Consider the following 27,615-nt stretch of genomic DNA (forward strand, 5'->3'; position numbering starts at 1 on the left):
TTGGCTGCCTCTCAGTCATTGTCCCCTGAATTTAGAAACCCCGCTAAAATTGTGCCTATGCATATTTTCCTGCCTTTTTTTTTATGTGTAGGGTTTTTTTCTTGCCTCAGAAATAATCTGCAATAGCCTTTTAAAAAAATCAGCTGTGTAAGATCCGAGTAGCTTAAATTTTAGGACCTACTCAGCCGACACACATCTTTGTGCATCAGTCAATACTGTTCACCCACAGCCCTTTGCTGCACTTTTTTGGTGGTACAGGCAGGGTACAGAAACCCCGCGGGCCATTTCCTCGGGCACGCTTTTCCCAAACGTTGCGCTGCAGTATTGCAACCAAGCGACACGCACGTATCTGCTGCAAAAGCTGCTGCAGTAAAGTACCGCTGCGACGCCATCTCCTTCCTGGTGCACGAGAGCATCGGTGGCAAATGCCGCTTGATGGTGATCCGCTGGCTGGGCTCCGCTTTACAGATAAGCCCTTCCAAGCAACTCTTGTGGATGGATGCGCACCCCGCCCGACAGGTAACCAGGCAGCGGCTCGGCCGGGGGGCCCCCCACCCCTCGGAGCGCTGTTCAGTGAAGGAGAGGATAAAAGGCGCCGCTTTTAGGCGCAGCGGTGCCGGAGGAGACAAGAGCTGCAGCCGGCGGCGCACGGAGCCCCCGGCCGTGGGACAGGGTGGGGGGGCGCAGGGCAGGGCCACGCCGGTCGCCCGAGACACAGGCCCGGGGGCGGCCTGCGGTGAGCCACCAGCGCCGCGGGCCGCCATCTTCCTTGCGGACAGCTACCCAAAACCAAGATGGCGCGCGGGCTGTGAGGGGTGCGGGCGTGTCCCCGCCCAGGGCGGAAGTGACGCATCCGCGGCGGCGGCCGCCCCCCACTCTCTATGGTGGGTTTTTCTTTTTCCCTTTGGGCCTCGCGTCTCTTCCTCCGGCGAGACGGGAAATGGCCGCCGAGCTGCGATAAGGGAGCGGGGCCGCCGGGAGTTCCGCCCGCCAGGTGAGGAAGAGGCGGAGGTGAAAGGGCCGCGGGGAGGTTTTGTGGGACGGTGGCGTGCGTAAGCCGCGGCCGAGCCGGCCGGGGGGCGGGGGGATATGGCGGGGGGAGGCTGAGGGGGGAGCAGCCTCCCCCTCCCCTCCGAGGCGCTCGCCCCCCCGCCCCGCGCGCGGCCGCACCTCCCGCCTCCCCTCCCCCCGCGGCCGCGCGGTGCCCGCGCGCCGAGCTGTCCCGCCCTTCCCCGCCGCGTGACCTCGCCGCTCCGCAGCCATTATTCTCCACGCCCCCCCCACCCGCGCTAGCCGCGCCAGCCCCTGGGGCGACGGGACCAGCCGCTCCCCCGGGGAGGGGCCGGGCAGCCGCCGCTGCTGGCGGAGCCGGGCGGTCGCCGTCACCGCCGCTTCCTGCGGGAGTTGGGCCGAGCCGGCGTCGCTCCTTCCTGGGCCTGGACGGCGCCCCGGGGAGCGAAGGTAGAGAGGGAAGGGGCGGTGGGAGGCGGCCGCGGAGCTGCCTTGAGCTGGTTTGCGGCTCCTGGAAGCCCGCCGCGGGGCGGGGCGCGGAGTGGTCGGCCTGCCCCGTTGGGCCTCCACCCCGGCCGACCTGGGTTTGCAGCCCTTCCGCCCTCCCTGTGGGAGATAGGCCCCAGGGGATCGCCATGCAGCACTGGTTACAGGAATATAAAATTTCCCCGTTATCCTCGCGTGTGATTCCGAGGAGGGAAGCGGTGCTGGGGTGAAAGGATGCTTCCCAGTATTGGATCAGCCTTTGCGCTTGTTGGAGGAATTTCCCTTTGGGCACGACTGCCGCTCAAGTGCTTGTTTGTGCCTTAAATACTCTGCTCCTGCTTGCCTCTCTGCGCGTTCACTGCCCTGTTTAGAAATGCCCGCAAAAGCCGGTGAGGGGCTGGGGTGGGTTTTATGCCCCTTGCTGAAAGGGCCGATAATATTCCCAGTATTGATCATACTCTAGTAGATAACCTTTGCAGGATCTTGTCCTTTATTTCTCGTTTGCTTTGTAAACCCCCTACTTTCCGCCTTTGATTGTCTTAGGAAAATCAGCTTCTCGTTTTGTGTCTCATGGTGATTCTTTATCAAGTCAGTACAACTTGTCATGTGTTTATTTCGGAGATCAAAGTTTTACCTTAAGAGCAGCCGTTAAATTTTACTACAGAAAGACCCGGGCGCATGCAAAACAAAGGAGTTTTTGACACTGCAAGTAGTCACTGCTTAGGTAATGGTTGGTTTATTACAAATATACAGAAACATCCCTTAGAATAGTTATTTTCAGTGTGGAAAGGATTGATTGAAGAGCATGGGGTTCCAGGAAAATGCTCTCTAGCTGTTGATTTCCTCCTCTTTCTCCTCTCCGATAATCTCATTGCTTTAGACAAAAGTGGGGAAAATAAGAAGGGGTAAAGGCTCTGGATCTGAGGTGTGCTTCAGGCATGCAGCTTCTTGTGGCAGGGAGGGTAGGAATTGCTTCCTCCCACTCATCCCTTTTGGTGCTGAGTGACAGGCTGTGCTGAATGGCAGGAAGAGGTTTAATGTGTTGCATATATCAGTACTGGGGGAGTGCTTGCCCCTCTCCTGACCACTGGCTCCATGGCTTGAGCAAGGCTTTAGTGGGCCTGGCTGTAAGGAGCAATTCCTCAGGTGAAAGCTGTGGCTAAGGGAATCTTTCTTGGGGGAAGGGCCTGTTGCCATTGGGGATGCCAAAAACTTGGAGTGGTTGTAGGAATTTAGAAAGGGTCAGCGGGGAGCTGTTGTTTGGAGCTAGGGTGCAGGTATTTGGATGGATTAGATTTGGGCTGGTTGTCAAGGAGAGATTGTGGTGTAGGAGTTTGAGAAATGCCAGAGAACATTAGAGGTTTGTTTACAAGTGGTGGAGATAGGTGAAGGAATTTATGGAAGAAAGTAAGCCTTTGGGTTACAACTGTCTTCAGTTTATTTGTGTGAGAGTTTCTCCCAAAGGTATTCTGAAAAAGTGCATTGCTGTCTTGTTCATTGTGCTGGCACTGGCCTCCATGCAGCCTTGTGGTAAATGGGATCTGGGAGGTGATGTGGCTGAAAAGTCAGCTTTGTCTTTTCATCCAGAGTAGTTTTATTCTGGATCAGTTCATTGCTCAAGCTCACCAGGCACTTATATGAATATCAGTCTTGGAACAAATGAGGGAGGGAAGATAGCCTTTTCTGCGGCAGCATGCTCAGAGTTTATTGCAATGAGATTGTGGAAACCACTGTGTAAGGGTGTATGAAAACACAGTGTTTAAAACACAAAAAATTAACAAGAATGGCTATCCAAAACAATGTGTATCCAAAAGTGTGTTAATTCCTTTTTGTGTATTGACAAAATTCTTGTAAATAGTCACTTTGATTTCTGTGGTTTTAGTTAGCGCAGAAGCATGCTTTTGTTTGCCACTAGTATTACATAAAAGAACAGCTACCAACCATATGACAGTTTTGCAGAGCTGATTTTATTGTTAGTAGGATGCTGGTTTTTGACTTTATAGAAAACAATATAAATTATTTGCAGATTAAGAAATGAATGAATTAGGAAAAAAGGCCTTTGTGTGTTTTACTGTTCCAGCTGCCTTTTCATGCTGTAATTCTTATATGGGTCTGTTTTGTCTTTGTAACTGTGTGGATATTATGAAGATAATATTACATAGCAAGAATATAAAGTAGGGGGCAAATATGCTTCCCAGCTCTTATTTGTACATTCCAAGATAGTTTGGGCAAATTTGCTATGGTATTTTAGTATTTAAGATTGATGATCTGAGTGGTATGGGCTTATAGTCATTAATGAAATGCATTCTATTCTTATTTGTGATGTGCCGCTGTTAAGTTTGTAGGCATTTAAAAAAAAAGGCGGGGGGGACAGATAATGGGTAAGAAAGCATGGCAGGTGTACAAGCACTGAATAGATGCCTTACACTACTGTCTTAGTAAGATGGACTTTAATTCAGTGTGTGTATTATGAGAGAATATTACAAACTTTGTGGGATTTCTTGAAGACTGTCCTATCCCCTTTCGTTTTGTCTTGGTTGTATAATCCTCATTTCTTTTGAAGCCTGAATCTCTGAATGAAAATGCATTTTGGCACCAGCTTGTGAATTACTTTAACAAGATTTTGACTTAAATCTTCCTGACAGCTTTCAAGTAATGCTTAAGCAAGAGAAATGTGGACTACTAAATAACTATAACTGAAGGATAGCTAAAATAATGAAGCAAAGAGGAAGCAGTATTTCGCTAGTGTAAGTGGGGGATAAATGCCCTAAAATGTCTTCAAAAATTCCACGTGGTGTAAAACTTTTAAAATGGCTTAACAGTTATGTTGCATCTGCAGTCTGTGTACTCTGAGAAGGTTTTAACATCAGTGGTATAGTAAAGTCACTTAAAAATAATGTTTAAAAGGAATTGGAAACGGTTTTCTCTGTCCTTAATTTTTCTTTTAAATATGGCAAATGCTATCAGTGACATTTACTTCCTCATTATTGTGTTGCTTGCGGTGGGATAAGCCTGATTCTGTTGTGTATCTTGTTTTTGCTTGGTGGTGACGCTTGCTGGCTGAGACTGATTTAAGACACCCAAAGATCCTGCTGTTAACGTTGTTGAGAAACTTTTCTTGACTCCCTCTTTGGTCATGAATGTGACTCAGTATCTGACAGGTAGTGGACTATCCATTTTTTAAAAATTTCTATGTTTCAGTGTTAAGGTTTTGTTGTGTGGGGGTGGGGTTCTTGTTTGTGGGGGGGGGTTGGGGTTTTTTAATTTTTTTTTTAAAGCTGCTTGCAAGTACTGTTAAAAAGCTTAACTTCCAAGTTCATTGTTGCTGATGGCTTTGCCAAGCTAGTTTTAGGGAAGCTTTAAGATAGCAGTGCTGCCAAAAGAAGCAATCCTGTCTGGCTGTTATTGCAACTTCCCTGTATTGGCCCAAATGTTTGTGGGGCTGTGTCATGAACTGCAGTGGAAAAATCATTTGTATTGAAACTAATCCAGGTGTTCCATACATTTTCTGATCTAATTCACTACGTGGCTGCAGAAATACTCCTGGTGGCATAAGGGAGAAGATCATCAGGAATGTCAGGAAACAAAGGATAGGAGACATGGGACTGTTTCTTTAAACTAGCGATGCCAGTTTATTCTGGTTTAAAGTACTGGGGAGCTACAGCAGCTTCCTTTGTAATGTCCAGATTTTTCTAATACAGGAGTGAAATGATTGAGAGCCAAGCATCTCTTTACCCATATTCAGGGCAGAAAGCAAAGGAAAAAGATGCTTGAGTTGCAAAAAGCATGTGGATTACAGCCCTGGTGTTTCGGGCATAGACCATATTCCTAGCAGTTATGGTCCTCTCAAAAATGCTTGGTGTTAGTGACATCTGTGTCACATTCTTAATACGCACCTTCAGGAGACTCTGTGTCTCTTCTCAGACTAGTCCAGAGATAAACTTAATGCACTGAAGTGAAACGGGCAACTAGTCTTTTGATTCAGTGATTGATGTTGTTGTGTAGCAACATATGATGCTTAACACCTCTTTTCCATTGCCCTTTACCACTCATGCACTTAGTTGACATGGTGTAGCCACTACAGACTGACAGTGAGCATGACAGTCTACAGGAAGAGGCTGCGGGTGATCTTATTTAATACTGTGAAACAGTGTTTTGTAGTCATGATGCTTTCAGAGGAATGTGTACTTTTTTCTGCGAAAGTGTAAAGCATGTAGAAGCTTACTGTTACAGAAAAGCTGTTTTTCTATGTATTTCTGTATCTACCACTATTCTTCTCTAAAGTAGCTTTAATAGACGTTAATAAAATTTTAGATTCTTGCGTATTGTGAGAATATTTACACAGACAAATCTTTATTCAAAAAACAGCTATGTAGTCTTTTCACTTCTGTTCCTAAGTATGAGTGCTGTTTGGAAAAGGGGTTTTGTGTGTCAACCTTTTACCTATTACAGTTAAATGGAAACAAAAGCTGCAAATAGTTGAATTTTTTTATTCAATATTCAAGGTTTTCTATTAAAGCCTCTTTTGTTTTAAAATGTTATATCCATACTCTTCTTAAAAAAAAAAAAAAAAAAAAAAAAAAAAAGAATTAGGGAGAAGGGTAGCAAATATATTTTAGCTGCCAGGGCTGGATGTGGTATATCCAGTGGCTGTTTAAAAAAAAGTGTGGCTACATCTCACCTTTGCCAGTTGCTAGAAATACTCCTAAAACCATGCAAAAGTGACTGCCAGAATTTGAGCTATAGTGATTTAAGATCCTGTCTTCTGCCTAGAGGTTTTAAAGGTGAAGTAACTATCTTGTTCTATATCCCCAGGATCTAAAGACTTGTCTAAATTAAGATTTTGTATTTCAGCTAACACCAACAGTTTAAAAGTCAGAAGTAGAGATGATTTAAATACTGATTTAAAATCTTGGACTGAACTTCAACCATATAGCTGAAGTTTGTATTACTTTCTCTGTACTAGACTTCTGAATGCCTTAATTAACATTTGCTAGCTAATACCATCTCGCCTTTTGTCTAGACAAGATCTGAAATGGTCCGATACACTACTGTGCTCCTTCAGAGACTCATGCTTGCTGATGATGAGAAGTAAAAACTTAATCTTATTAAAGCATATATTTTGTAGAAATTGGAAATATCTTGGTCACTACTAGTGAATGGTAAGTGGACTTTTGAAAGCAGTGTTTATGAACACAAGTGCTACATTTCTTTTAGATGAAGAAAACATTGAAAACTTCTGTGAACAAGTGTGAAAGTGTCATTTAGGAGCAGTGGATGTCTTACGGATTTGGCTTTAATGAACAAATTGTTGAGATGCAGAATTTCTGGGAGATCCATCCCGTCTGTATTGAATTGGGACAAAATTCCGAGTTGCTTGAGTGGAATTGGAAAGTTTGCTTAATGTTGAGTCAGATTACAAATGTATATGTAGTCTTAAGGCTTTGAGGTAATTAAAAACAGAGGCCAGTGAGAAGTTCGTACTTTTGAGACTGGTTTCATTACCACAATTATGTTTTGTTTCTGTATACCTGTAAAAGAGCTTATTTTTGAAAATAATGTTGGTTATTTATGTAAACTCATATGTGTGCATTTTAAACAAGAAGGTATAAGAGAGTAATGCTCGTATAAATGTTGCAGGAGAAACCTAAAGTAAAGCTTTTACTGTTGTCTTAGGTCCTCATCCCAATTTTTTTTTTTTCCAAAAAAGAAAGCTCCAGTTAAGTGCCAAGCTGTATGTTAAAGTTCAAACTGGCAGTTTGCCACTGTCCTTTTTGCCCCCTCCTCCTGGCTGCATGCTGTTCTTTCCCCTATAATCTAGCGCTGGCACTTGTTTGGCCCTTCATTAAGCCAGTTTAATAACCTAACCGTATGAAAATGATTTCTGGATATCAAGAGCCTACTCACTGAAGGACCTGAAGGGTGTCAGGGCTGTAGTGAAGATGAGGATAGTGCTTTATACAGCCCTGTAAGCAAGGCTGAAGGAGGAGTGATCATGTATGGAAGGGGAGTAGGATTTGCCCCTTGGCAGTGGCTAGCTCTTGAGATGTTCCAGTCTTAACCTGCAGCTTCACTGAGTCCAAGAGTAAATTTGCCATTTCTTATGTGTTGTCTTTTCATGATAAACAGATTAATGTTTGAACCCGTTTAAGCAAAAGGTATTACTTGCCCTTTAGTAAAAGTTCATGTCTTTGACAGTCTCTTTTTCTGTTCTATAGGGATCAGTATTGCTGAAAGCACAAATAGAGAGTTTTGAAATAATTACTTCATTGGCCCCAACTAACGGTTTGAGGTAAGATTAACTTAATTCTATTTTTAAATGTTCTGATTGAACCCAACCATTTAAATGGATTTTGTTTTTAAATTGATTTTGTTTTCCTAAAATTTATGCTTGCAATAAGAAACTAAATAAGAAACTAAAATACATAAAACTTTCTGAAATTAGTGTCTCTCCTGTAAAGGTCAGCTATCATACAGTACATACATACTTGTTGTACATAGAATACAAATGTATAAATGTTGTTGTTGAATACAGGGAAAATAAAACAGATTTCCTTTAAAGCTGAGATTGGGTTGTAGTATGAACTTACTGTGTATCTCAAGTTTGGTCTGAAAATTACTTGTAACAGCAAAAAACCAGTTTTTTTCCTATCACTTCTGGAAAATTGGTATGCTTCATGTCTTACAACAGTTTAAAAACTCTAAATTTATATTGCCTGTGAGTAGATGGGCCTAAGAGATTATAAGCCATTTCCTGTGAGTTTAATTGAACACAATGAATTAGAAACTATCTTCTGAGTATAGGTTATGTAAATTTGCTTTTTAATGGAAGGAGCCAATGAAAGACAGCATTCAACATATTATTCTCCAAGGTAAACAATTTTTTCTTAGTTAAATGGAAAGCTAGGTTAGGTTAAAATTAATTTTTTGCTGGGTTATTTTCAGATGAGGTTACATCTTTTTGGGGCCATGCAAACTCTTGTGCTGCTGTGTTGGGGAGAGTCACATGGGGCAGGAGGAACTAGTTGATAGGGGAAAAGTTGGTCTGCTTTTTTCTTTCGGGTTTGCTTATATGTGTCTGAAATCTCTGAAATTTTGTTAAATTTAAATTAAGCTCTAATGCTCTTTATTTGTCTTTACATAATTGAAATATCACCCAGGTAACAAGAAAGATTATATAAAGTACCTTGTGACAAAGTGCTTGTTGTGTTGAGCTTGTATTTTCAGTACAGTAATTCTACGCTTTGATGCTTGTTTGCAGTACAAAAGCTAAATGTTTGTATTTTTCATTTTACTTTTAATTATTATTAAACGATGATGATTATAGATATTGAGCATACAGAGGCCTGAAAATGTGCAGTTACTTGTCCACAGTTTACATTCAGGTTGTCTAATGTGACCTTTTTTATTTTTTTTTAAATTTTTTTTAAAGCTGGGCAATTTCAAAAGAAAATGGTAATGGGTCAAATTTTTTATTAATTAAGTTGGGGATTTTTAGCCCCTGATCTGAAGAGAAAAGGTGTGTATATTTTTTATGGTTAGCAGTAATTAATGCTAAATATTTATTATGACTGTACATAAGAAGAAATGATAGTTTATTATGAGTTTATTTTCTTTTAGGACTCATTGATTATAAAGCAATTGTAGTTTTCATAGCTTTATTTAAGCTGCAAAATGTTGAACTCTGTTGCAAGCCATATTATTTAACTAGCTGTTAAAAATCTTTAAGTTGGCCATGCATTTTACATGTAGTTTAAAAAGCAAGGTTAACCTAAAAAGATGCAGGGTGGGCATATTGGCCGATGGAAAATCGGATCAAAGTGATTAGCTTTAGTACGTGTGGTTAAGAGAAGTAATACCCCTGGCTCAAACCAACAACTGCTGGACAGAATACTTCAGGGCTCTTTCTTTGCTTATGTAAAAGGTATATTATAGGGGACTATAAAGTCCTTCCAGAGAAGGATCGGTGCATTGGAAAGGCAAGGAAACTATAAACCACACAAATAGCAAGAATTTTGTTTAAAATATATTAATGTGAGTCTGGACAATTACACATTTTATTTCTTGCCTTAATTTGTAGAAATGTTTTTTCTGTTGCTTCCTCTCTCCTTCTACAGGACCAGTTTGCAATTAAATCTGGAGAACCTTTACTCTTACACTTTTCAGACAAGCTGCATGCACTGTAGCTATGTTAAATTCTTTAAAGTGTTGTTGAACTTCTAACTTATAAATAAATGTATTCATATCCCCTTCAAAATTCTTTTGTTTAGGAAATGCTATACCTGTTTTGAATATTCTCATTTTAGCATACAAAATTTTTTTTTCATTTATGATTTATATGGACTCTAAATAGTTGCTTCCTTTTTTTTTTCCCCCCTCCCCTCACTGCTTTTCCTTTTGGGAAGGAGTATATCTACTGGGAAAAATGGGTCGATCTAACTCGAGATCACATTCTTCAAGATCCAAGTCCAGATCGCAGTCCAGCTCTAGGTCAAGATCCAGATCACATTCTAGAAAAAAGCGATACAGGTAAATTGATGTCTTGCTGCATGAAAAGTTGGTTTAGTATATCAGTTTTTGTCTGGAAGTTATTTTGCACTTGCATGATGCTGTGACGAAAGTGAGCATGGGATCTTATTTCATTTTAAGCAGTAGGTAAATTCTGCTTTGAGTGTAACTTCTGTTACCTTGATTGTTTAATACTTGGCTGTTTTTATCTTTTCCTGTATCTCAAGATAATTTCAGAATGCTAATGGTTCTTTGTGATTGGCGGCTTGTTTGATTCTTCCATCCCCCTTCATATGATGTTTTCTTTGTCCAGTCTCCCGTCCCCCTTCACATGATGTTTTCTTTGTCCAGTCTCTTTCCCTGTCATCCGTTCTGTATTTCTCATGCAGCTTTTCAGATCTGGAGTAACTTAAGGCTTCAGCAGATAAGCTTGGCTGTATCTTGTCTTTCTCAGTTGCCTCCAGCCTTTTCCTCATCTTTCTTACTAGTGGACATTACCATCTCCCATAGAAGAAGTGGCTGAATTGAATGTTTACTGCCTCATCAGCTGCTGTCCACAGGCTGGCATATTAAACTGGGGGTCATGTAACTTCATGTTCCAGGCTGTGAACCGTGGTGGCTGAGGAACTGAATGCCATGCTCCAGAGTGGTGATAATCTCTAGTAAAATGGCAGGGCAGGCCACTGAGGCTGGTAATGTCTTAATCGTGTGATGCTTAAGTTCAAGGAATATAGACATGTTTATTATAATCCTTTCAGATAGAAATAATAAATAAAGATAGATTGTAGAAGTTACTTTAAGTCTATTAGTCCACTTCCTTTACCGTTCTGACTGCATTTGAGAAATCTAGCATTTATTGTCAAGGCACTTTTTTAATTCTCCAATTGTCAAATGTTAATGTTTGCTTTTTAATTTTAGTTCTAGGTCTCGGTCAAGGACATATTCACGATCTCGCAGCAGGGATCGTGTTTATTCTAGAGATTATCGCAGAGATTACAGAAATAATAGAGGAATGAGACGTCCCTATGGTTACAGAGGAAGAGGTAGAGGGTATTATCAAGGAGGAGGTGGTAGATACCATCGTGGAGGTTATAGGCCTGTCTGGAACCGAAGACACTCCCGAAGCCCTAGGCGTGGCCGTTCACGTTCCAGAAGTCCAAAACGAAGGTCTGTGTCTTCCCAGAGGTCCCGGAGCAGATCTCGTCGATCTTACAGATCTTCCAGGTCCCCGAGGTCCTCTTCATCTCGTTCTTCATCCCCATACAGCAAATCACCTGTCTCTTCCAAAAGACGTGCGTCTCTGGAAAAGCAGGCAAAGAAAACTGAAGGGGCTCCTTTGCAAGATAGCCCTTTGAAAAATAAATCACAAGATGAACAGAAAGATACATTTGAACATGACCCATCAGAGTCTCTTGACGATTTTAACAAATCATCAGCAGCTTCTGGCGACATTTGGCCTGGCCTTTCAGCGTATGATAACAGTCCAAGGTCACCCCATAGTCCTTCTATTGCCACCCCACCTAGTCAGAGTTCATCTTGCTCTGATGCCCCTTTGCTTAGTACAGCCCACTCAGCAAAGGACACACCTCAACATTCCCATTCCATTCAGCATAGTCCTGAGAGGTCTGGCTCTGGTTCTCTTGGAAATGGTTCTAGCCGTTACAGTCCTTCTCAGAATAGCCCATTGCATCACATCCCTTCGAGGAGAAGCCCTGCAAAGACAATCCCATCACAGAGTGCTCCCCGTGAGGAGGCTCGAGTGCGGTCGTTTTATCCTGAGGGTGGTGAACAGGAAACTGCAAAAGGTGGAAAGTTTATGAAAAGGTAAGAATTGAATTGTAAGCCTAATGTTGCCTCTTCAGATGCTGTCTGTTATAGAGTTTTGACAAGATCATCACTGTGCCTTGAAAAACGCAGTATGGAATGCTACGGAATAAATATTACCAATTTTAGTTTGGTTGGAACTGAGCTTGAAACATACGCCTTTTCCTCCTAAGATGCTTCAAGTTCTTGTCCGTTGGCTAGTGGAGATAGGGACATGTATCCTTGAGGAAAAACTGGTTTGTGCTTTTCCTTTACGATGTATTTTCTTAGACTCCATTTACTGTTTAAGAAAAATCTTAATTGGAATAGTGCATCAGACTTGCTTGTTTGATAGCGAATTTTGTTCAAGTATTTTAAAATTTTAATACTTTATGTAGTTTGAAGTGCAAATCTTCTGGAAGTCTAAAAATGAAATCATTGTACAACATCTGCTTTGTTAACATAAACAGCATCCGTTGCTAATTGTGTGGTGCAGTATGACAACTTTGATGCCTTGACTTGCATTATGTATGAAAGAGGGTAGGTCTTGGTATTCTTGAAACATAATTCTATTGATGTGAAGGACAACATTTTTAAAGTTGAGTGCATATTTTCCAATTAACTTAATTCTTAAATTTGCACTTAAAATGTTTGATATAGTAGTAATTTTTTTAAAGCTGTAAAAATCTTACTGACACTAGACTGTTCCTTTCTAATGTGACTTGTACTTCAGTGGATTTCTTAAAATGAATTATAGAGCAAAGCTGTGACTATGCTATATAGGTTTGATTGTAGGCTTTTAAATGAATTTGTGCAGTCAGTGATTTGTTATGTAAAAATACACTGCTTAGAAGGTCAAAAATACAATTTCCCCTGGGTTAGATGTATTTGAGTTGGTGAACGTATTAGGACCTATGGGAAAATAGTGTATAGAGAAGGCAGTGGCTGTGGTAAGTGTGTTTCTGTGTTTAGGAGAGCTGCCTTCTAAAGGTTCTCTGCTGGTACACAATATAATGAATGTATTAAGTCTGTGTCAGATTTTGGAATTCTCTTAGAAATGTGCAGGATCTTGAAAATAATTCACTGTTTTTATGGTACTCCTTTAACTTCACTAAAAGAAGTACAAAAATAAATTGCAGTCTGAATTATCAAATGTCATTTGAATTTGATGGAAAAAATGACTGGTATAAGAGACTGAACCTGCATACCGATTAAGAAAGAATGAACTAACAAACCACTGGCTTTTTTATGAACTCAAGCAGAAAATTTCTAGGTGTTCTACAGAAAGGCATTATATTCTTCAGATGCCTCCAGTAATACATAACTGACAGTGGGTACAGTGTTTACGGTGTGCGAAGCATTGCATGCTAAAGTTGAATTGCTCAGACAAATGTATTTTCTTCTTCTTGGTATGGAATTGACACAAAAGAGGAATGCAAGTGAACTGGAATGAATGCAATCCAGAGTTACCAGTCTCTTCTTTGCTATCCACAGGTACACAGATGAAGAGTCTAGAGTATACCTGCTTGATAGGGGTAATACCAGGGAGAAGGAGGCCCAGAAGGAGAGAGGATCAGAAAAAGGGAGGACAGAGGGAGAAAGGGAATGGGAGGAACAGGAAACTTTAGATTTTTTCGTTGATAAAGAGACTGGGAAAGAAAAGTTTAATGACTCTGAAGGGGAGGACACAGAGGAGACAGAGGATTACAGACAGTTCAGAAAGTCTGTCCTGGCAGATCAGGGTAAAAATTTTCCTACTGCATCTCACCGGAATGCTGAGGAGGAAGGAACCAAATACAAATCTAAAATATCAATCAAGGGCAGTAGAGAGAGCGATGGATTTAGAGATGAGAAAAGTTATAAGCTTAAAGAGACTGGCTATGTAGTGGAAAGGCCTAGTGCAACAAAAGATAAGCACAAGGAAGAAGACAAAAGTTCGGAGAGACTAATGATGAAGAAAGAAACTCAGTCACCTGAGCAGGTAAAGTCTGAAAAGCTCAAAGAACTCTTTGATTACAGTCCCCCTCTACACAAGAATCTGGATGCGAGAGAAAAATCCACCTTCAGAGAGGAGAGCCCACTTAGGATCAAAATGATAGCCAGTGACTCCCATCGTCCTGAAGTTAAACTCAAAATGGCACCAGTACCTCTTGATGATTCCAATAGGTAAATTATTCCACTTTGCAGTGTGGTTCTCCACCTGCCTGCAGTGTCATTCATCTTTATTTAAACTAGTGGTTTCTTTTTGTTTGTCTTTGTTGTTGATGCATTGTAGACCTGCTTCCTTGACTAAAGACAGGCTGCTTGCTAGCACACTTGTCCATTCCGTCAAGAAGGAGCAAGAGTTCCGATCCATCTTTGACCACATTAAGTTGCCACAGGCCAGCAAAAGCACGTCAGAGTCATTTATTCAGCACATTGTGTCCTTGGTTCATCATGTCAAAGGTATGTATTCAGTTTATCATACCGAATACACGTCTGACAACTTCATTTAAGCCTGTTTGCTAACTCTAGTACAGGAAGACTTCAGCCCTCTCTTAATGTTGATATAGTCAGACTTTCTTCTTTTTGTGGTACACATAAAAATAATAGCCGCAGAAGCTAGTATCAAAAAAACCCCAAACCCCACATAATACAGAGCATAGTAGCAGTTATACTATGTTTCTGAATAATTTTTTGAGCCTAAGTAGCATATAAAGTTTGAATTTTTGCAATGTAGTCTAAATATACTACACTGGTCAATCTTTTCTTACTTAGTTTTATTTTAATGGCTCTAACATACAATTTTATATTAAGTGGTGCAGTGTGGGTTGACAGGTGTCTTTTGCACTGTAAGTACAATAGCATTCCTTTTGGAGCACCCCAGAGCTCATTTCCAGGTTCTTATTAGAAGGGGTTTTTGTCTCAAAATGATAAGATTTAAGAAAAATTGTGCTTTAAGTGGTACTAAAATACACTGTGATATTGCATTTTATTCATAGTTGACAGTATTGTAGTGCTGGAGCCAGGAAATTCACTTACAGTAACTTGACAGTGGCTAAATAAACCTCCATTAAATTAATTATACACTAACTATTTTCTGATTTAACAGTGGTGGCTGTTGCTGACTATAAACACCAAAAAAACTCCCAACCCGCCAAGCAATAACACACACACCCCCACCCACCCCCCAACCATCAAAAACCAAACCCAAACCATCAAAGTAGACATATTTCATTTAGGTCACATATCCTGTCAAAGTTTTCTGATGGAAAAATAGATAATTCCTTAAAGTCCAGTAAGGATATCTGGAGAGTTCTTTAAATGCTTTTTTTCACCATAGCATTTACTTTATTCCACTGGGCTGTTGTCTTGTTCTTGTGTTTAATGTACTGAGATAATATGGAAGAATTTGCTGGTGAAAATAATTTTGCTGTATCATCATACAAAGGAGGAATGTGGCAATGCTTAATTAGATGACCAGTTTCAGCGTATCAGTCTGTAGGCATTGTTTTTTAAGATGCTTTAGCTTCTAAAATTGCAGAGATTTGTGTGCTAGAAGTATGTGCTAAGGTTCCCTTAAGTCTCATTTTATTGGCAAAATTCAGATTACTAAGGCCAAATGATTTCTTGCATTTTGAATTACTTAGAAGAAAGTAATAGTCATAGATTATGATAATATATTAGATTAAAAAAATTCTTATTGGGACACCTGTTTAGAGTATAATGAGCTTTGTTGTGAAAAATACCTATTTTATTGATATGTAAAGAGATTTAAGGCTCAATCCAATGAGAGCTTCTGTAAGTTTTTGCTTATATGGTACGTATGTAGGCTGTAGGTGAAATAATAATCCTGAAACTCTCACATGTTGATCACAGAGTAGACTGTTTTTCTGCAAACTTCTGTATGTTGAACAAATACCTAGTAAATGTAACAGCTTAACAGCCTGTCTGGTCAAGTTATTAGAATATGTACAGTTATGGTTGTTTTTGAAAGCAGAACCTCTCTTTTAAGTTTCAAATTTACTGTGGTCTGTGATGAGATTTTAGTAACTCTTGACAAATGGAAGTTATGTTCATTATTGGTGTGATGCGACCAGTCTGAACAGCTCTTTATTAATGTAGAGCTGAAAATGCCCAGTGATGTTTTCTTTTTCATTGTAACTAGGTCCTGGAATGTGTTTTGAAATGGCAAAATCCATGTTACAAAAGTAAAATAGCTGTTGAAAGATACAGATGCCAAACAGGCAAAGTTGAACCTTCTGTCTTCCTGGCAAAAATGGCATAAAAACAGAGTTGCTAGCTCAAATTCCTGTGTTTGATGGAATTATGATTGAGGCACTACCCTTGTAGTGGCCGTTTCAAGTTTTAATGGTTGGTTATGAGACAAATACTGGATGCCGGGCGGTAAGTTGATACAGATGTATGTTGACCTGTTAAGCAGATAGCTTGCTTCATATGTAACATTTCATAGCTCATGACTTTATGTATTTCTATATTACATTTAAACACATTTGTTGAGCTGGTTTAAAAACTGAGTTTTGCTGTCGCTAATTTAATTTGTTTCTGAAGGAAGGAGAAAATTTGTCAGAGAAGTCAAGTTTGCCAAGATGCCAGATGCTTAAGTGAATTTATTTACATATAGGTGTGTTAATTGTCTTGGATCGCTTATCATCACAACTTCAAGTCAAGAAATTGTATTCCTTTAAGAAATTACTTGTTAGGTCATTCATGTAGTTATTGAAGCATACATTACTTACTGAATTAACTCTTATTTTAAGTTAAAGATGAGATGAATAGTAAAATGTACTTAATGCGAGTATTCATGACTCAGAATAACTTCATTTTTCTCTTATGGGCAAAGTATAAAATAACTGTTAAGAAATTTCTCCTTTCTCTTTCATTAGAGGAAAATGTCATTGAAAATGAGCAAGTCCAATCAGTAAATGATGCTTGAATTAGATGTAATACAGTCATGGCATAGTTACAAGTAGACTTGCAGTGATGCTGTGCACTGTTACTTTGTTTGGGTTTACAGAATATGTAAAAACAGGGAAAACATGATACTTGCTTGTCCTGATAGATTTATTGAAAATACTGTGTTTTTGCCTGCTACTTGCCTTTCTGTCAGGAGTAAAATACCTGTCAGTTGAATTAAACTAATGAAACAGTGTTTTTCTATTGTAACCAACAGAGCAATACTTCAAGTCAGCTGGAATGACCCTAAATGAGAGGTTCACTGCATATCAAAAAGCTACTGAAGAACACTGCACCCGGCAAAAGAGCCCAGAAATACATAGGTACATGTTAACTGCATATGTAGATGCTTTGTGTTTCAAATAATGTCTGCTAATACCTCTTTTGAGAACCCAAAATATTTTTTCTAATCTGTATGGAGTAATTTGTCAATTTCTGTGTAAATACAAAATACCAAAAAACCCTACCAAAACCCCCTTGTGTAAAAGAGAACTCATCTGAGCCAAGTCTGGCTTCATCTGTGGTTCTGTAGCAGATGGCTTCTCTACCTCTGTATCTCATTTGGGATATATTTACTTTTCTCACATGCAGTGCTCAAATATTGAGGGGCATATGTCTTGAAGATGAAAAGAAGCCCTGTACATGCATCTTTATTCTTCAGTGTGAAATGTTCCATCTCATACTACTTTAGTTTTTGTCTGTGTTAATTTACAGCAGTTTTTTGAGAAATCTGAGAGCCTGAAAGGTAAGAAGGTAGGCATGCAGATGTAGTTTCTGATCATGTGCTGTAATTTTTTGATGCAGTGTACTATATTTGTGTTGCATGTGAGGATATATTATCTCCATAGTCAGTATCCAACTTTATAAGATTTCTTAACTGTTAAGTATTTTTGACTTTACAGCAAACTATCATAGTGTTGATTTCTTGGGGAGGGTGGATTTTCAACTGGTTACATATACTTATCTTTTGAAATAACTCATTAAATTTTTTTTGTATCTTCAAAGCTGTACTTAAAATGTGAAAAATCAAATTGCCTTTTTTTGTATTTGTGTTTTTAGCAGACTTCACACAGAACAGAACCAAGGTTTTTCATTTTTAGTCTGCTTCTGTATTCTGATGGTGGGGCTTTATATGCAAAAAGTTTGTTCTACTGCAAAAATGCCTTGTTTCTCAGTTTTCTGTTGAAAAGAAATGTCTGAGGCCATTAACAGTCACATTTGCATGTGGCAAGACACTGCTTTTATTTTGCATTTAGGAGGATTGACATCTCTCCAAGTACCCTGAGGAAGCATACCCGTTTAGCAGGTGAAGAGAGAGTCTTTAAAGAAGAAAGTCAAAAAGTAAGTTCTAAGTAAACATCCTGTCTGTATTTCTAAACTTAATTTATTGTCTTTCCCTTTTAAATCTGAATTTCAACTTAGCGTTTGTGTATAAAAATACAAAAATAATTGTATTTATTGTATCTGGAGTTAGGAGAATTTTTTTTTCCTTTAAGTAAAACATGTTACCAAGAAGCCAGTTTATTTAGCATGATCTTCCTATATCGATAATGTGGCATGTAAGGCCAAGTCTTCTCCCACTATTCCTTTCTTCTCGGATATTTCTTGACCAATTCTGTGACACTAAGCTGCCCAAGGACAAAGAATAGAAGGGGGGAAAAAAAAAGTACTGAGGTCGTCAGTGAGTAGTATGGTTGAATTGCAAAGGTGCCTTGTGCTCTGTTAAAAATAATTCACTAGAAGAAATGAATACTTAAACATCTTCCCAAACCATGTCTTGTGGTCTGTCTGCATCAAAAAATAGATATCCCATTGGCTTGATGGGAGTGCTTGTTTGAACTGAAATTCTTAGCTGTTCTTTTTTTTACATCTAGCCATTGCATGTAAAGGGCCTTCACTTAAGTCAATTTGTGTGCTGAAGAGTTTGTTGAAAAATAGGTAAATTCTATCTCGCTTTTTTGAAAACTGATGCACAATTTGCCTTTTCGTTCAGATTCTCTTCTGAATGTTTTATTTCAGAATATTGTTCCAAAATATTTATTTGTTTACAGGGAGATAAAAAATTAAGGTGCGATTCTGCTGATCTTCGGCATGACATTGACCGACGTAGAAAAGAGCGAAGTAAAGAGCGAGGAGACTCAAAGGGTTCCAGGGAATCCAGTGGGTCGAGAAAGCAGGAGAAAACTCCGAAAGATTACAAGGATTACAAAACTTACAAAGATGACAGGTAAATATTTGAAGTCCCTATATAGGTTTTTAGCTTCTAATTAGCCTTTTGTAATTGTAAGCTTAATTGCTTTCAATTTTCAATGTATAATGGAACATTTAAATTTAAACAATTAAAATTATTTGTTTTACAGCAAATATGTATTATCTGTCTTTTACACGGCTTATGGTGGATGAGGACAAAAACTTTGGAATAGCAAGCTAACACTGAAAAAAAAAATGACAAATTAATCTGTCCTATTATCCAGGCTACATCAGGAGGTTGGACTTCAATGCAGTACATTTCTATAAACAGTTTGTGTAAGAACTTTGGTTCGTTATGCTTGATTCCGCACTTTTTCAACTCATAACACCCAGAGTATGAGAATCTTACTGATACTTAGGTTTTAACATGGGTGAGAAGGGGATTTTTTATTTTTGTCTAAAGCCAGTGGGCTGTTTTTAAGAAAAAAAAATGTTAGCATATCTCAGTGGATACTGTGTAGCAGTGGTAAGAGTTACTTCAGGTATGACCTTCCTTTGAATAGAATATTAAAATCTTGTAAATAGGGTCAAATTAGTACAACCATGGGGTTACTAAAAGTCTTGCTGTAGGATTTTTTTTTTCCCCTGCTTTGTACTGGATATACAATGAATTTTTACTTATGCTTCCTGTTTCCCGTTTACTTTCTGACTTTGGTATCCACGTTATCTTCCACTGGCTAATTCCATACAGCCATCTATGTAGGGAAGCCCACACCGTATCTTCTCAACAGTGTGCAAACTGAACTATGTAAAGTAACTGTAAAACTTTGCCTTGAGGGTTTTCTTCCCTTTGATTTCTGTTTTTCTGCCTTAGAAGAAAGGCAGATCTTAAAAGTAACAGAATCTCGTAATGGCATCAAAACCTAGAAAAACTGTGTTTGCAGTTTGCAGACTGCTGCTTTCCAACTCACTAGAAAATAATACACATTTAATGCATTTAAATGTGTAACAGGAGGCTGGAAAGTGGAACTATGCTTCACGTTAACATCTGAAATATGTAACAGATACGTGACTCTATAACCAGAAGGGGGATAGTTTTTCTTAAAATATAAAGAGACCCCTTTTAGTATAGCATGTAACAGCCTATCTAGTACTTTTAAAATAGCACACAGTGTATCTTCTTATTTTTCAGCAAACAAAAAAGAGATCAAGACCGTGCTCGGTCCTCCCCATCTTCCTCCCCATCTTCTTCCTCATCCAGTTCTCGAGAAGAAAAGGATTGCAAGAAAGAAAGAGATGAAGAGTTCAAAACCCACCATGAACAGAAAGAATACTCTGGTTTTGCAGGAGTCAACAGGCCAAGAGGCACCTTTGTAAGTTGCTCTGTTATTCTTCCCCCAAACTATGAACACTTCACCAATAGTAATAGTATAACAAATAAAATGAGGAAGTATTGCAGTGATTAGTGTTAGGCTAGATTTCTTTCATAGCAGTGATTCTTGAATTCTTTTATGTGACTTACCAAACCTGAAAAGTTCTTTTATTTTTTCCCAGCACTGCCCAATAGCAGTTAATTGGCATGTAAATATGCATTAGCATGCTATTAGAGACCCTAGCATAAGGGTGGGAAAAATGATTTCTTGTTTATTCTTTGCTCTTTTGTAATTATGCTGTTTCCTAACAGGATCTTGTGATCTGTTAGCTCCTTAACTCCCTGCGGGTTCTCTTTTTCCCTGTCATTTTCATTTTTATTTTGCCCTCCTTTGTGTGTGATGCCTGCAACTTGTTAAAGAGAGAATGGCACATAATTAAAAATATACATCAACCTTGAAACAGCTGTATTGAGGAGAGGAGATGGTATACTTGTTATTTTTCAGTGTTTCTTTGGCCTGGACTAGCCATAGTGAGCATGAAAGCTCATTAATTTATCTCTGGAATGTGTTTTAGCATTGTGATTTGGAAAGTGACATATTAACCACTATAGTCTTCAGAAAAATTTTAAAGTTGCTTGTTAATGTAATTACTGATATTTAATTAGGAAATGCAGAAGCATTAGGGAAGACTAGGAATCAATAAAGGAGGCCTTGAAAAGATAAGGGACACTTTAAAAAAAAAAACAAAAAACCCAAAACCAGAAAACAAAAAAACCCAAACCAAAACAAAACACAAAAAAAGCAAGTTCCATGTTTGGGTGGGGAAAAAATGTTAAGTAGACTTACATAATGGGTAGGAGTAATTTTTGTACTTTCACAATAATTCCTTCATGTAGCCTATAATTAAGACTAAATACTAAAAGGCATTGTTTGGTATAAATGTACATAGAATTATTTGTAGTAGTGTAAAAAGTTTTGAACTACGCATGAGGGTGTCTGAAATGCGTGTGGGGTGTTGCGGCACTCAAGTTAAGGTTTGAATCTGCCATCTAAAAAACTGTAGCTGCTTAGAAGAAAATCCAAAGTAAAAATTTCTGACACTAAAAATGCATAATTTCTTCCTTTTTTGTTATTTTTTATATAATTATACTAAGGAACAGCTATGTGGCATGAATCTATAAACCCTTGGATGGCGTAGGTGTAAAGTACGACTATCAGCACAATTTCTAGCTGTATAAGCTAGTGGCACTGAGTTAAACAAAAGTAGAGCTTAAAACCCCCTCTCCTCTCAAAGAGAATCAGTTGAAGAAAACTCATAATTGGTGGAAGCCTTATGGCTTTATAAAACCAGATTGTACATACTGTGAAAGAGATGCTACTTCACATGAGATTTAAGTAGATGTGAATTGGAAATTTTAATAGACTTCTACTAATTTAACTATTGGTGAGTGCCAGTTCTGACTATGCCATAATAACTGGTTAATGTTCCCTAACAGCATACATGGTCACACACAGGCTTATCAAACTGTGTCTGAACAGGAGAATCTAAATAGGCCAACCTGTTGACTCAAGTCTTCTCTTTAGGGATACAACTTGGATAGTATTGAAACACACAGACTAGCTAGTGTAGGAATGTCTTTGTAATTCAGGCTAATAGTGGCTGCATTCCAGTAAATAGTGCTTTACTTTTGGAGTAAATAAAATGCTTTGGGGAGGATTCACAGCCAAAACAGGAAACCTTGATACACTGGGAGAGCATAGCTTGCTAAACAGGGGGCAGTTTAATGTAAGCAGCTGTCAATTTCATGTTAAATCAGCAATCATTTTTCACTAACACTTGCTGATGGGCTGTAATATTCAATTGAAGGCTTCTTACACATAAACATAGTGAATAGTTTTGAAGTAGCAACACAGAGATAAGGATAAGTAAATATTTTTAATGATACTGTCATTAGTATCCAGCTCCTAAAGAATTCTGTGTGTAACAGTTCGGATCAAAAGGAGTTTTCTCTTTCTATAGAAAACGTACTCTGTCCTTTTTGTGGTGGACTTTGCAGTAAGCCCATGAAGATAACACCAGGGTGGATTTCACCTCCTGTATTTCTTTGCCTGAAAGATGACCTGGGCAGGGGTGTGGGGGAGTGTTAATACAGTGTTGAGGAAGGCTCTAGATATTTTTCTTAAAGGGAATCTGATTACAGGAACTAATACCAGGAAATGCTGGTGTCGTGGTTTTTTTTTTTAATCCTGTCATCATTTTGTCTCTACATCCTTTTTTCCCCCCACTGTGATATTGCTTGTTGTGCCCTAATTTTGCAAAGGTTTCAAAGCTATTGGAAATAAAGCATGTAGTATTTCCTCTCTTGTACAGTTTTCTTCAGGTGATAGTCTGTCACTTTCCAAGTGATTCTTCAAGAAATTAGGTTTTTTTCTGTTTGCCTACAGTGTATTGGATAGGTCTTGTGAGCCTTTTACAGATTGTTTTTCAGTCCGAGTTCAAAGTAGTTTTAAAACTGTCTAGCATAAATTCTTCATTAGAAGTGTTGGAGCTTTGTGGAGTGAAGTGTTCATAATACTGCTCTTTCAAGTTAGTTAATTATATCTTTTTTTTGGTCTATGTTTATCGAACACACTTATTTTTAACAAATGAAGTCAATTTCCAGTCACATTTTTGTACAGTTACTCTGAAGACCCAGTTCTGTGTTTAACTAAGGTGTTTATGGAAATAGTGTTGTGTAGTAACTGCAGGTTTTAGTAGTCTATTTTCCCAACCTAACCTTTCTTCTCCCCTTGAATGGAGGATATAAACTCTTGTTTAATGTTTTCTACAAGCTAAAAATTTACATGCTGAGGGAACTGTAGATACTACTTCTTAGTGTATTAAGTATTTTCTTTATTGCTGTGAGACTTTTTAGCCTAAGATTTTAAAATCTTATTAATTTATTATAAAGAATATTTAAAACACTTAATTTCACTTCAAGCATTGCTACTCTGTACAGTACATACTGTGACTTTTGAGTAAAGGATTTACTAATTTGAAGTTTAATTTGGCCTAAAGTACATTTCTGAATCTCAGTTGAAAATGTTTGAGTAACACAAAGTGGGTATACTTATTTGAAAACTGCATTGTTTGTATGTATTCTAGAATAATTTTCTCATAACTGATACGATTGACTCCATAAATGACCTTTCTTTTCCCCTGACAGTTTTGTGCCTCTTTCCATCTAGCTTTTCTGTTTGTTTTTGTCTGTGAACAGCTTCAGAAGCTTCTTCTGACCTTTGTTGCAACACAGTGGTTTGCCAGCAGTCAAAGGAAATTTCTTTTCGGTGGTTGTGGGTGAATTTATGCCAAGAACTCAAAAGTGTTTCAATTAAGTTTAATAGAATTATTATTTCAAAGTGAATGCTTGAATATATTACTTAAGGTAATATGTGAATTTTGAAATGGTTTTATGCTTGCAGATACTGTAATTAAGCACAGAAAGAGCATTGTCAGTAATAGAGAACTTGAACTCTTCTTTGTGGTTTTATGTAAATGGATTAAATGACATTTTGGTTAATCAGTTTCGAATTAGGGGCAGAGGAAGAGCCAGAGGAGTCTTTGCTGGAACAAATACTGGTCCCAGCAACTCAAATACTACTTTTCAGAAGAGACCGAAGGAAGAGGAATGGGATCCTGAATATACCCCAAAAAGCAAGAAATACTTCTTGGTGGGTGTGGAGAACTCGATATCTTATGCATGCTTTTGTTTTTTCAAATTTTCTACAAGTGTAGAAGTAGCATGCATGTAGAGACAGGGACTTCAGTTATGTAACCGTGAGAATATCAGGGTTGTTGTAGTGCCTGGTCTGCTTCTCTTGCGTCTTTCTGCAGTAGGCTGACAATAACTGAAGCCTGACATGGAATTCATCTCCACAACTTTCATCAGTGAGTGGGGAAGAAGGCAGACTCAGACTAAAATTATTAAAAACAAATTCTAAACCAAAAAGACCTGTGCTTGTATCTTCCTGGATTTATGTGTGTATGGTATTCGAGCTTTATCTTAGATTTGCTTGAAAGTCCGCAAAAGCGGAAGATCAGGAAAAGCTGACAGTATTTGTGGATGTATGTAGGCTTGACTCTGTTATGAGCAGTCCTTCTGTTCTTAGTTGAGAAGGGTGATAGTCGTAAGAAAGTCACCTTAGTTTTGATGCCTTTTTCCCATCTGGATTATGAAAGGAGGACAGTTGATGTAACCACTCAGTAAGTAGTGTAGTATACTGAATATGTAGCTTCTATTTCCAGTTGATTTCCTTAACAATGCAAGCTTCTAAGGGTATTGTTTAACCATTGAAAAATTTTAAGTAGTGGAGATTAGACCTTCTCCTATAGCATTATAGTTTGTCACAAATATGTTAACAGGTAATCCAAGAAATAATGCAACCAAAATTTTGCATATTTGTACAAGGAGTTCTCCTCCATCTTCCCACACATACAATCTTTTCTGACCTATAAACATAGAAAGAGATGTGATAATCTATTCATTAAGAAATTCTATGATAGCTAGAAAAATAACTAACTGTAGATATTAAACTTTTTTCTCCTCTCTAAAAACATTTTTTAATGAAAAAAAAAAAGCACCACCCTTTAACTATTCTTATAATATATAATTGTTAATAAACTGCTTTATATGGGTGTGGTATGTGTTTAATAGTTCAGATTTCTTTCCAAATCACAAGTAAAAAAAAAGTAGATGTTGAAGCAAGTGTACCTCACTCTTCTAAATATGAACATTTTTATATTAAATAATTGTCTGTAGTGTTCATGCAGTGCATGGAATGATTGTCAGAAGACTTAATAAACTATGTAAGGCTGTATTTGGTAGCAAGATGGCAAACTTTAGGCTTTTTGGCTGGAGAAGCTCAACTGTTGTTTGTTAATGTCAGATTTAAACAGTTTAAACTTCATTTGCCCTACATTGCGCAGGTGAAGCAGGGTTTCTGAAAACTGCCTTCAAGTACCTCTCCTTAATAAGTTTAAAGAACTCTATCTCTGCATTAAAGTAAAAATTTTAGAAAAATCAAAATCCTAGCATATTCCTAGAACTTCTTGCTTTAAAATCACAGGTTTTTTTTTCTGAAAATGAATGAATAATTCTTTCTTCTGACTGAATATAAGTGACAGATAACTTATTTGTTATACACAAACATTTGAGTAGACCCACAGCTAATAAGGGCTCTTAAAAAAATTTTATTGTTGTGGTTTTAGTTAGAGCATCGTGAATTGTAAGGATATGCTTCATAACGTATTCTACAGGTTATGATCTGAACTGTTAAAAAGTTCTCTTAACTTTTTTTTTTCCCCTGTGTATAGTATAAAATTGATGTGGCGTACTAACGTTTAAGGGGTACATGTAAGAGGTGTTCTAACCTTATTCTTTGTCTGGTATTATTGTAGCATGATGACAGAGACGATGGTGTGGATTATTGGGCCAAAAGAGGAAGAGGCCGTGGTACTTTCCAGCGTGGCAGAGGGCGTTTTAACTTTAAAAAGTCAGGTAGCAGTCCAAAGTGGACACATGACAAATATCAAGGGGATGGGATTGTGGAAGATGAAGAAGAAACGATTGAGAATAATGAAGAAAAGGACAGACGCAAAGAGGAAAAGGTAAACAGTTTAGCGAATTGCAGATAAGACAGTTTAACTTGCAGTATCTCAAGTAATGGGGGGGAATCACTCTAAAAGGTTTTGGAGTTTGGTTATTAGCAGTTTACAACAAGACTGTTTTCTTTCTTTCCACAGGAATAACCCTGGAAGAAAGTTATAGCTGAAAGAGCAGCTCTTGCACCACCCACACAACATTTTTAATATGTTTTTTGTTGTCAAATGAATGTAAGCGTTTTACTTAAATTTTACTGTTGGAAAGTAGTTTAGAGGGATTGTTTTTGTTTTAAGCCTTTAGAAAAAAAATCTTGATATAGTAAACTATGTTAATGATCGTACAGGTAGAAAGTAAAATATTTGTAACAACTTTTAAGAAATTTTACTGTTTGTTACATGCAGTATAATTCTGCTTTGTCCAAATATATGGTTAAGTACAACTCTAAAAGTTTTGATTCTCCCCTATGTCTGTGTTTTATTCTGAAGTAAACTTACAGCTCTGCACACCTGAAATCTTGGAGCAGCATTTTTTATAAACTGATTGCTACTTCTGTGTTGCCTTTTTATAAGAAGTGTATTTAAGGGTAGTTATCCAGTCATAGTGTTAAGTACAAACAGTTGTGCAAAATGCTGATTATACGTTAGTTCACAAGAATCACATTTACCTAGTGATAAACCTGGATTCTTACTCCACCATGCTAGAGAGTGCAGCAAGAATTTCATCTTTGAGAGCGAAATTGTCACTCTTCTTTAGTAGCCTGAGAAATACATATGTATATAAATACTCAAGTGAGTTTCAAGTGTATTATTTCCCTTCTGGAATGTGAGTTTTGGAAACCTATTTCCAAGTCATTGCTGCTAGAAACTTTTAAACAGATTTGAAAACTGGAGTTCCCTCCCTCATCTCTGTAGTTAGTGCAGAACTATCTACAACTAGCTTAATTTCTGTAGCTTGTGTCTAGAACAGATCAGCCATGTGAACCTAGTGGTTCGCTTTGTCATTAAAAGATGCTTCTCTTGTCAGGGGTAACTTAGTACAATTTTTAAGGTTTTGGAAACTTAGAGTTTAAACTCACTGCAAGAAAGATGTGCTGTCCATAAAACATGAAGTACAAGTGCCATTTTCAGGGCCACTAGTGATTATAGTTTCAGCTTCCTGTTGATAGCGTAATCATCAACAGAACACTTTTTAGTTAAGAAATTGGTGGCAGTATCAATCTGCCTTCTTTTTTCTCAATTTTTGTTCCAGTTTTTTAAACTGCCTCTTTAATATCCTTTATGAGGACTTTCCTCTCCAGGTATGTAATCTGGCAAGAGTAAGTCTTTTAAATCTTCTGTCACATTTACAGCCTTAAGTGAGATTGGGGTGGGGGGAATAGACAAAACAAAAAAACCACCACAAAAATCCCTGAAAAAATAAAGCAGGATATGCTAAGACCTGAATCAGTAAAGGTACTTCAGATATACTAAACATTTCTATAAAGTGTGAATTCAATTACAGTGCCCTGGAAGTACATTTCTTTAGTATTCCACTTTATATGATGCGTAAATTGAAAGTTACAACTCAATGGTAAAAGTTAAGTTAGCAAAGGTTGTGAGAAATTAGTCTTCCTTCAACACTGATTTCTAAATAGTTGTGCTTCTAGT

The 27,615-nt window shown here is 38.3% G+C and overlaps 1 protein-coding gene across 8 annotated transcripts; it reads left to right on the forward strand.

The window, feature by feature from the left end:
* The first annotated feature begins 925 nt into the window (after positions 1-925).
* BCLAF1 (BCL2 associated transcription factor 1) lies at positions 926-26,757 on the forward strand. 8 transcript variants are annotated; one of them, XM_059830467.1, is made up of 14 exons: positions 926-994; positions 6,521-6,659; positions 7,716-7,789; positions 9,903-10,026; positions 10,924-11,829; positions 13,303-13,974; positions 14,084-14,253; positions 16,982-17,087; positions 18,021-18,105; positions 18,816-18,991; positions 20,147-20,327; positions 23,892-24,038; positions 25,765-25,974; positions 26,110-26,757. In XM_059830467.1, the coding sequence occupies exons 4-14, from the start codon at positions 9,923-9,925 to the stop codon at positions 26,113-26,115; spliced, it is 2,763 nt and encodes a 920-aa protein (XP_059686450.1). In that variant the 5' UTR covers positions 926-994; positions 6,521-6,659; positions 7,716-7,789; positions 9,903-9,922; the 3' UTR covers positions 26,116-26,757. The 8 variants fall into 8 exon arrangements, 6 of the variants coding, with proteins under 6 accessions (XP_059686450.1, XP_059686470.1, XP_059686482.1 ...); XM_059830487.1 differs by having other exon boundaries at positions 18,024-18,105; XM_059830499.1 differs by having other exon boundaries at positions 13,828-13,974.
* Positions 26,758-27,615: the final 858 nt, after the last annotated feature.

Source organism: Gavia stellata, chromosome 2 (genome assembly GCF_030936135.1).
Source record: "Gavia stellata isolate bGavSte3 chromosome 2, bGavSte3.hap2, whole genome shotgun sequence".
Taxonomy (NCBI): Eukaryota; Metazoa; Chordata; class Aves; order Gaviiformes; family Gaviidae; genus Gavia; species Gavia stellata.

What these genes read in the sequence shown, in the direction of transcription:
- BCLAF1 (XM_059830467.1), top strand. Translation starts at nt 9,923, where the DNA reads ATGGGTCGATCTAACTCGAGATCACATTCTTCAAGATCCAAGTCCAGA. An exon ending in TTAAAGAAGAAAGTCAAAAA is followed by an intron (nt 18,106 to 18,815) that starts GTAAGTTCTAAG and finishes ATTTGTTTACAG; the next exon opens with GGAGATAAAAAATTAAGGTG. An exon ending in AAAGCAAGAAATACTTCTTG is followed by an intron (nt 24,039 to 25,764) that starts GTGGGTGTGGAG and finishes GTATTATTGTAG; the next exon opens with CATGATGACAGAGACGATGG.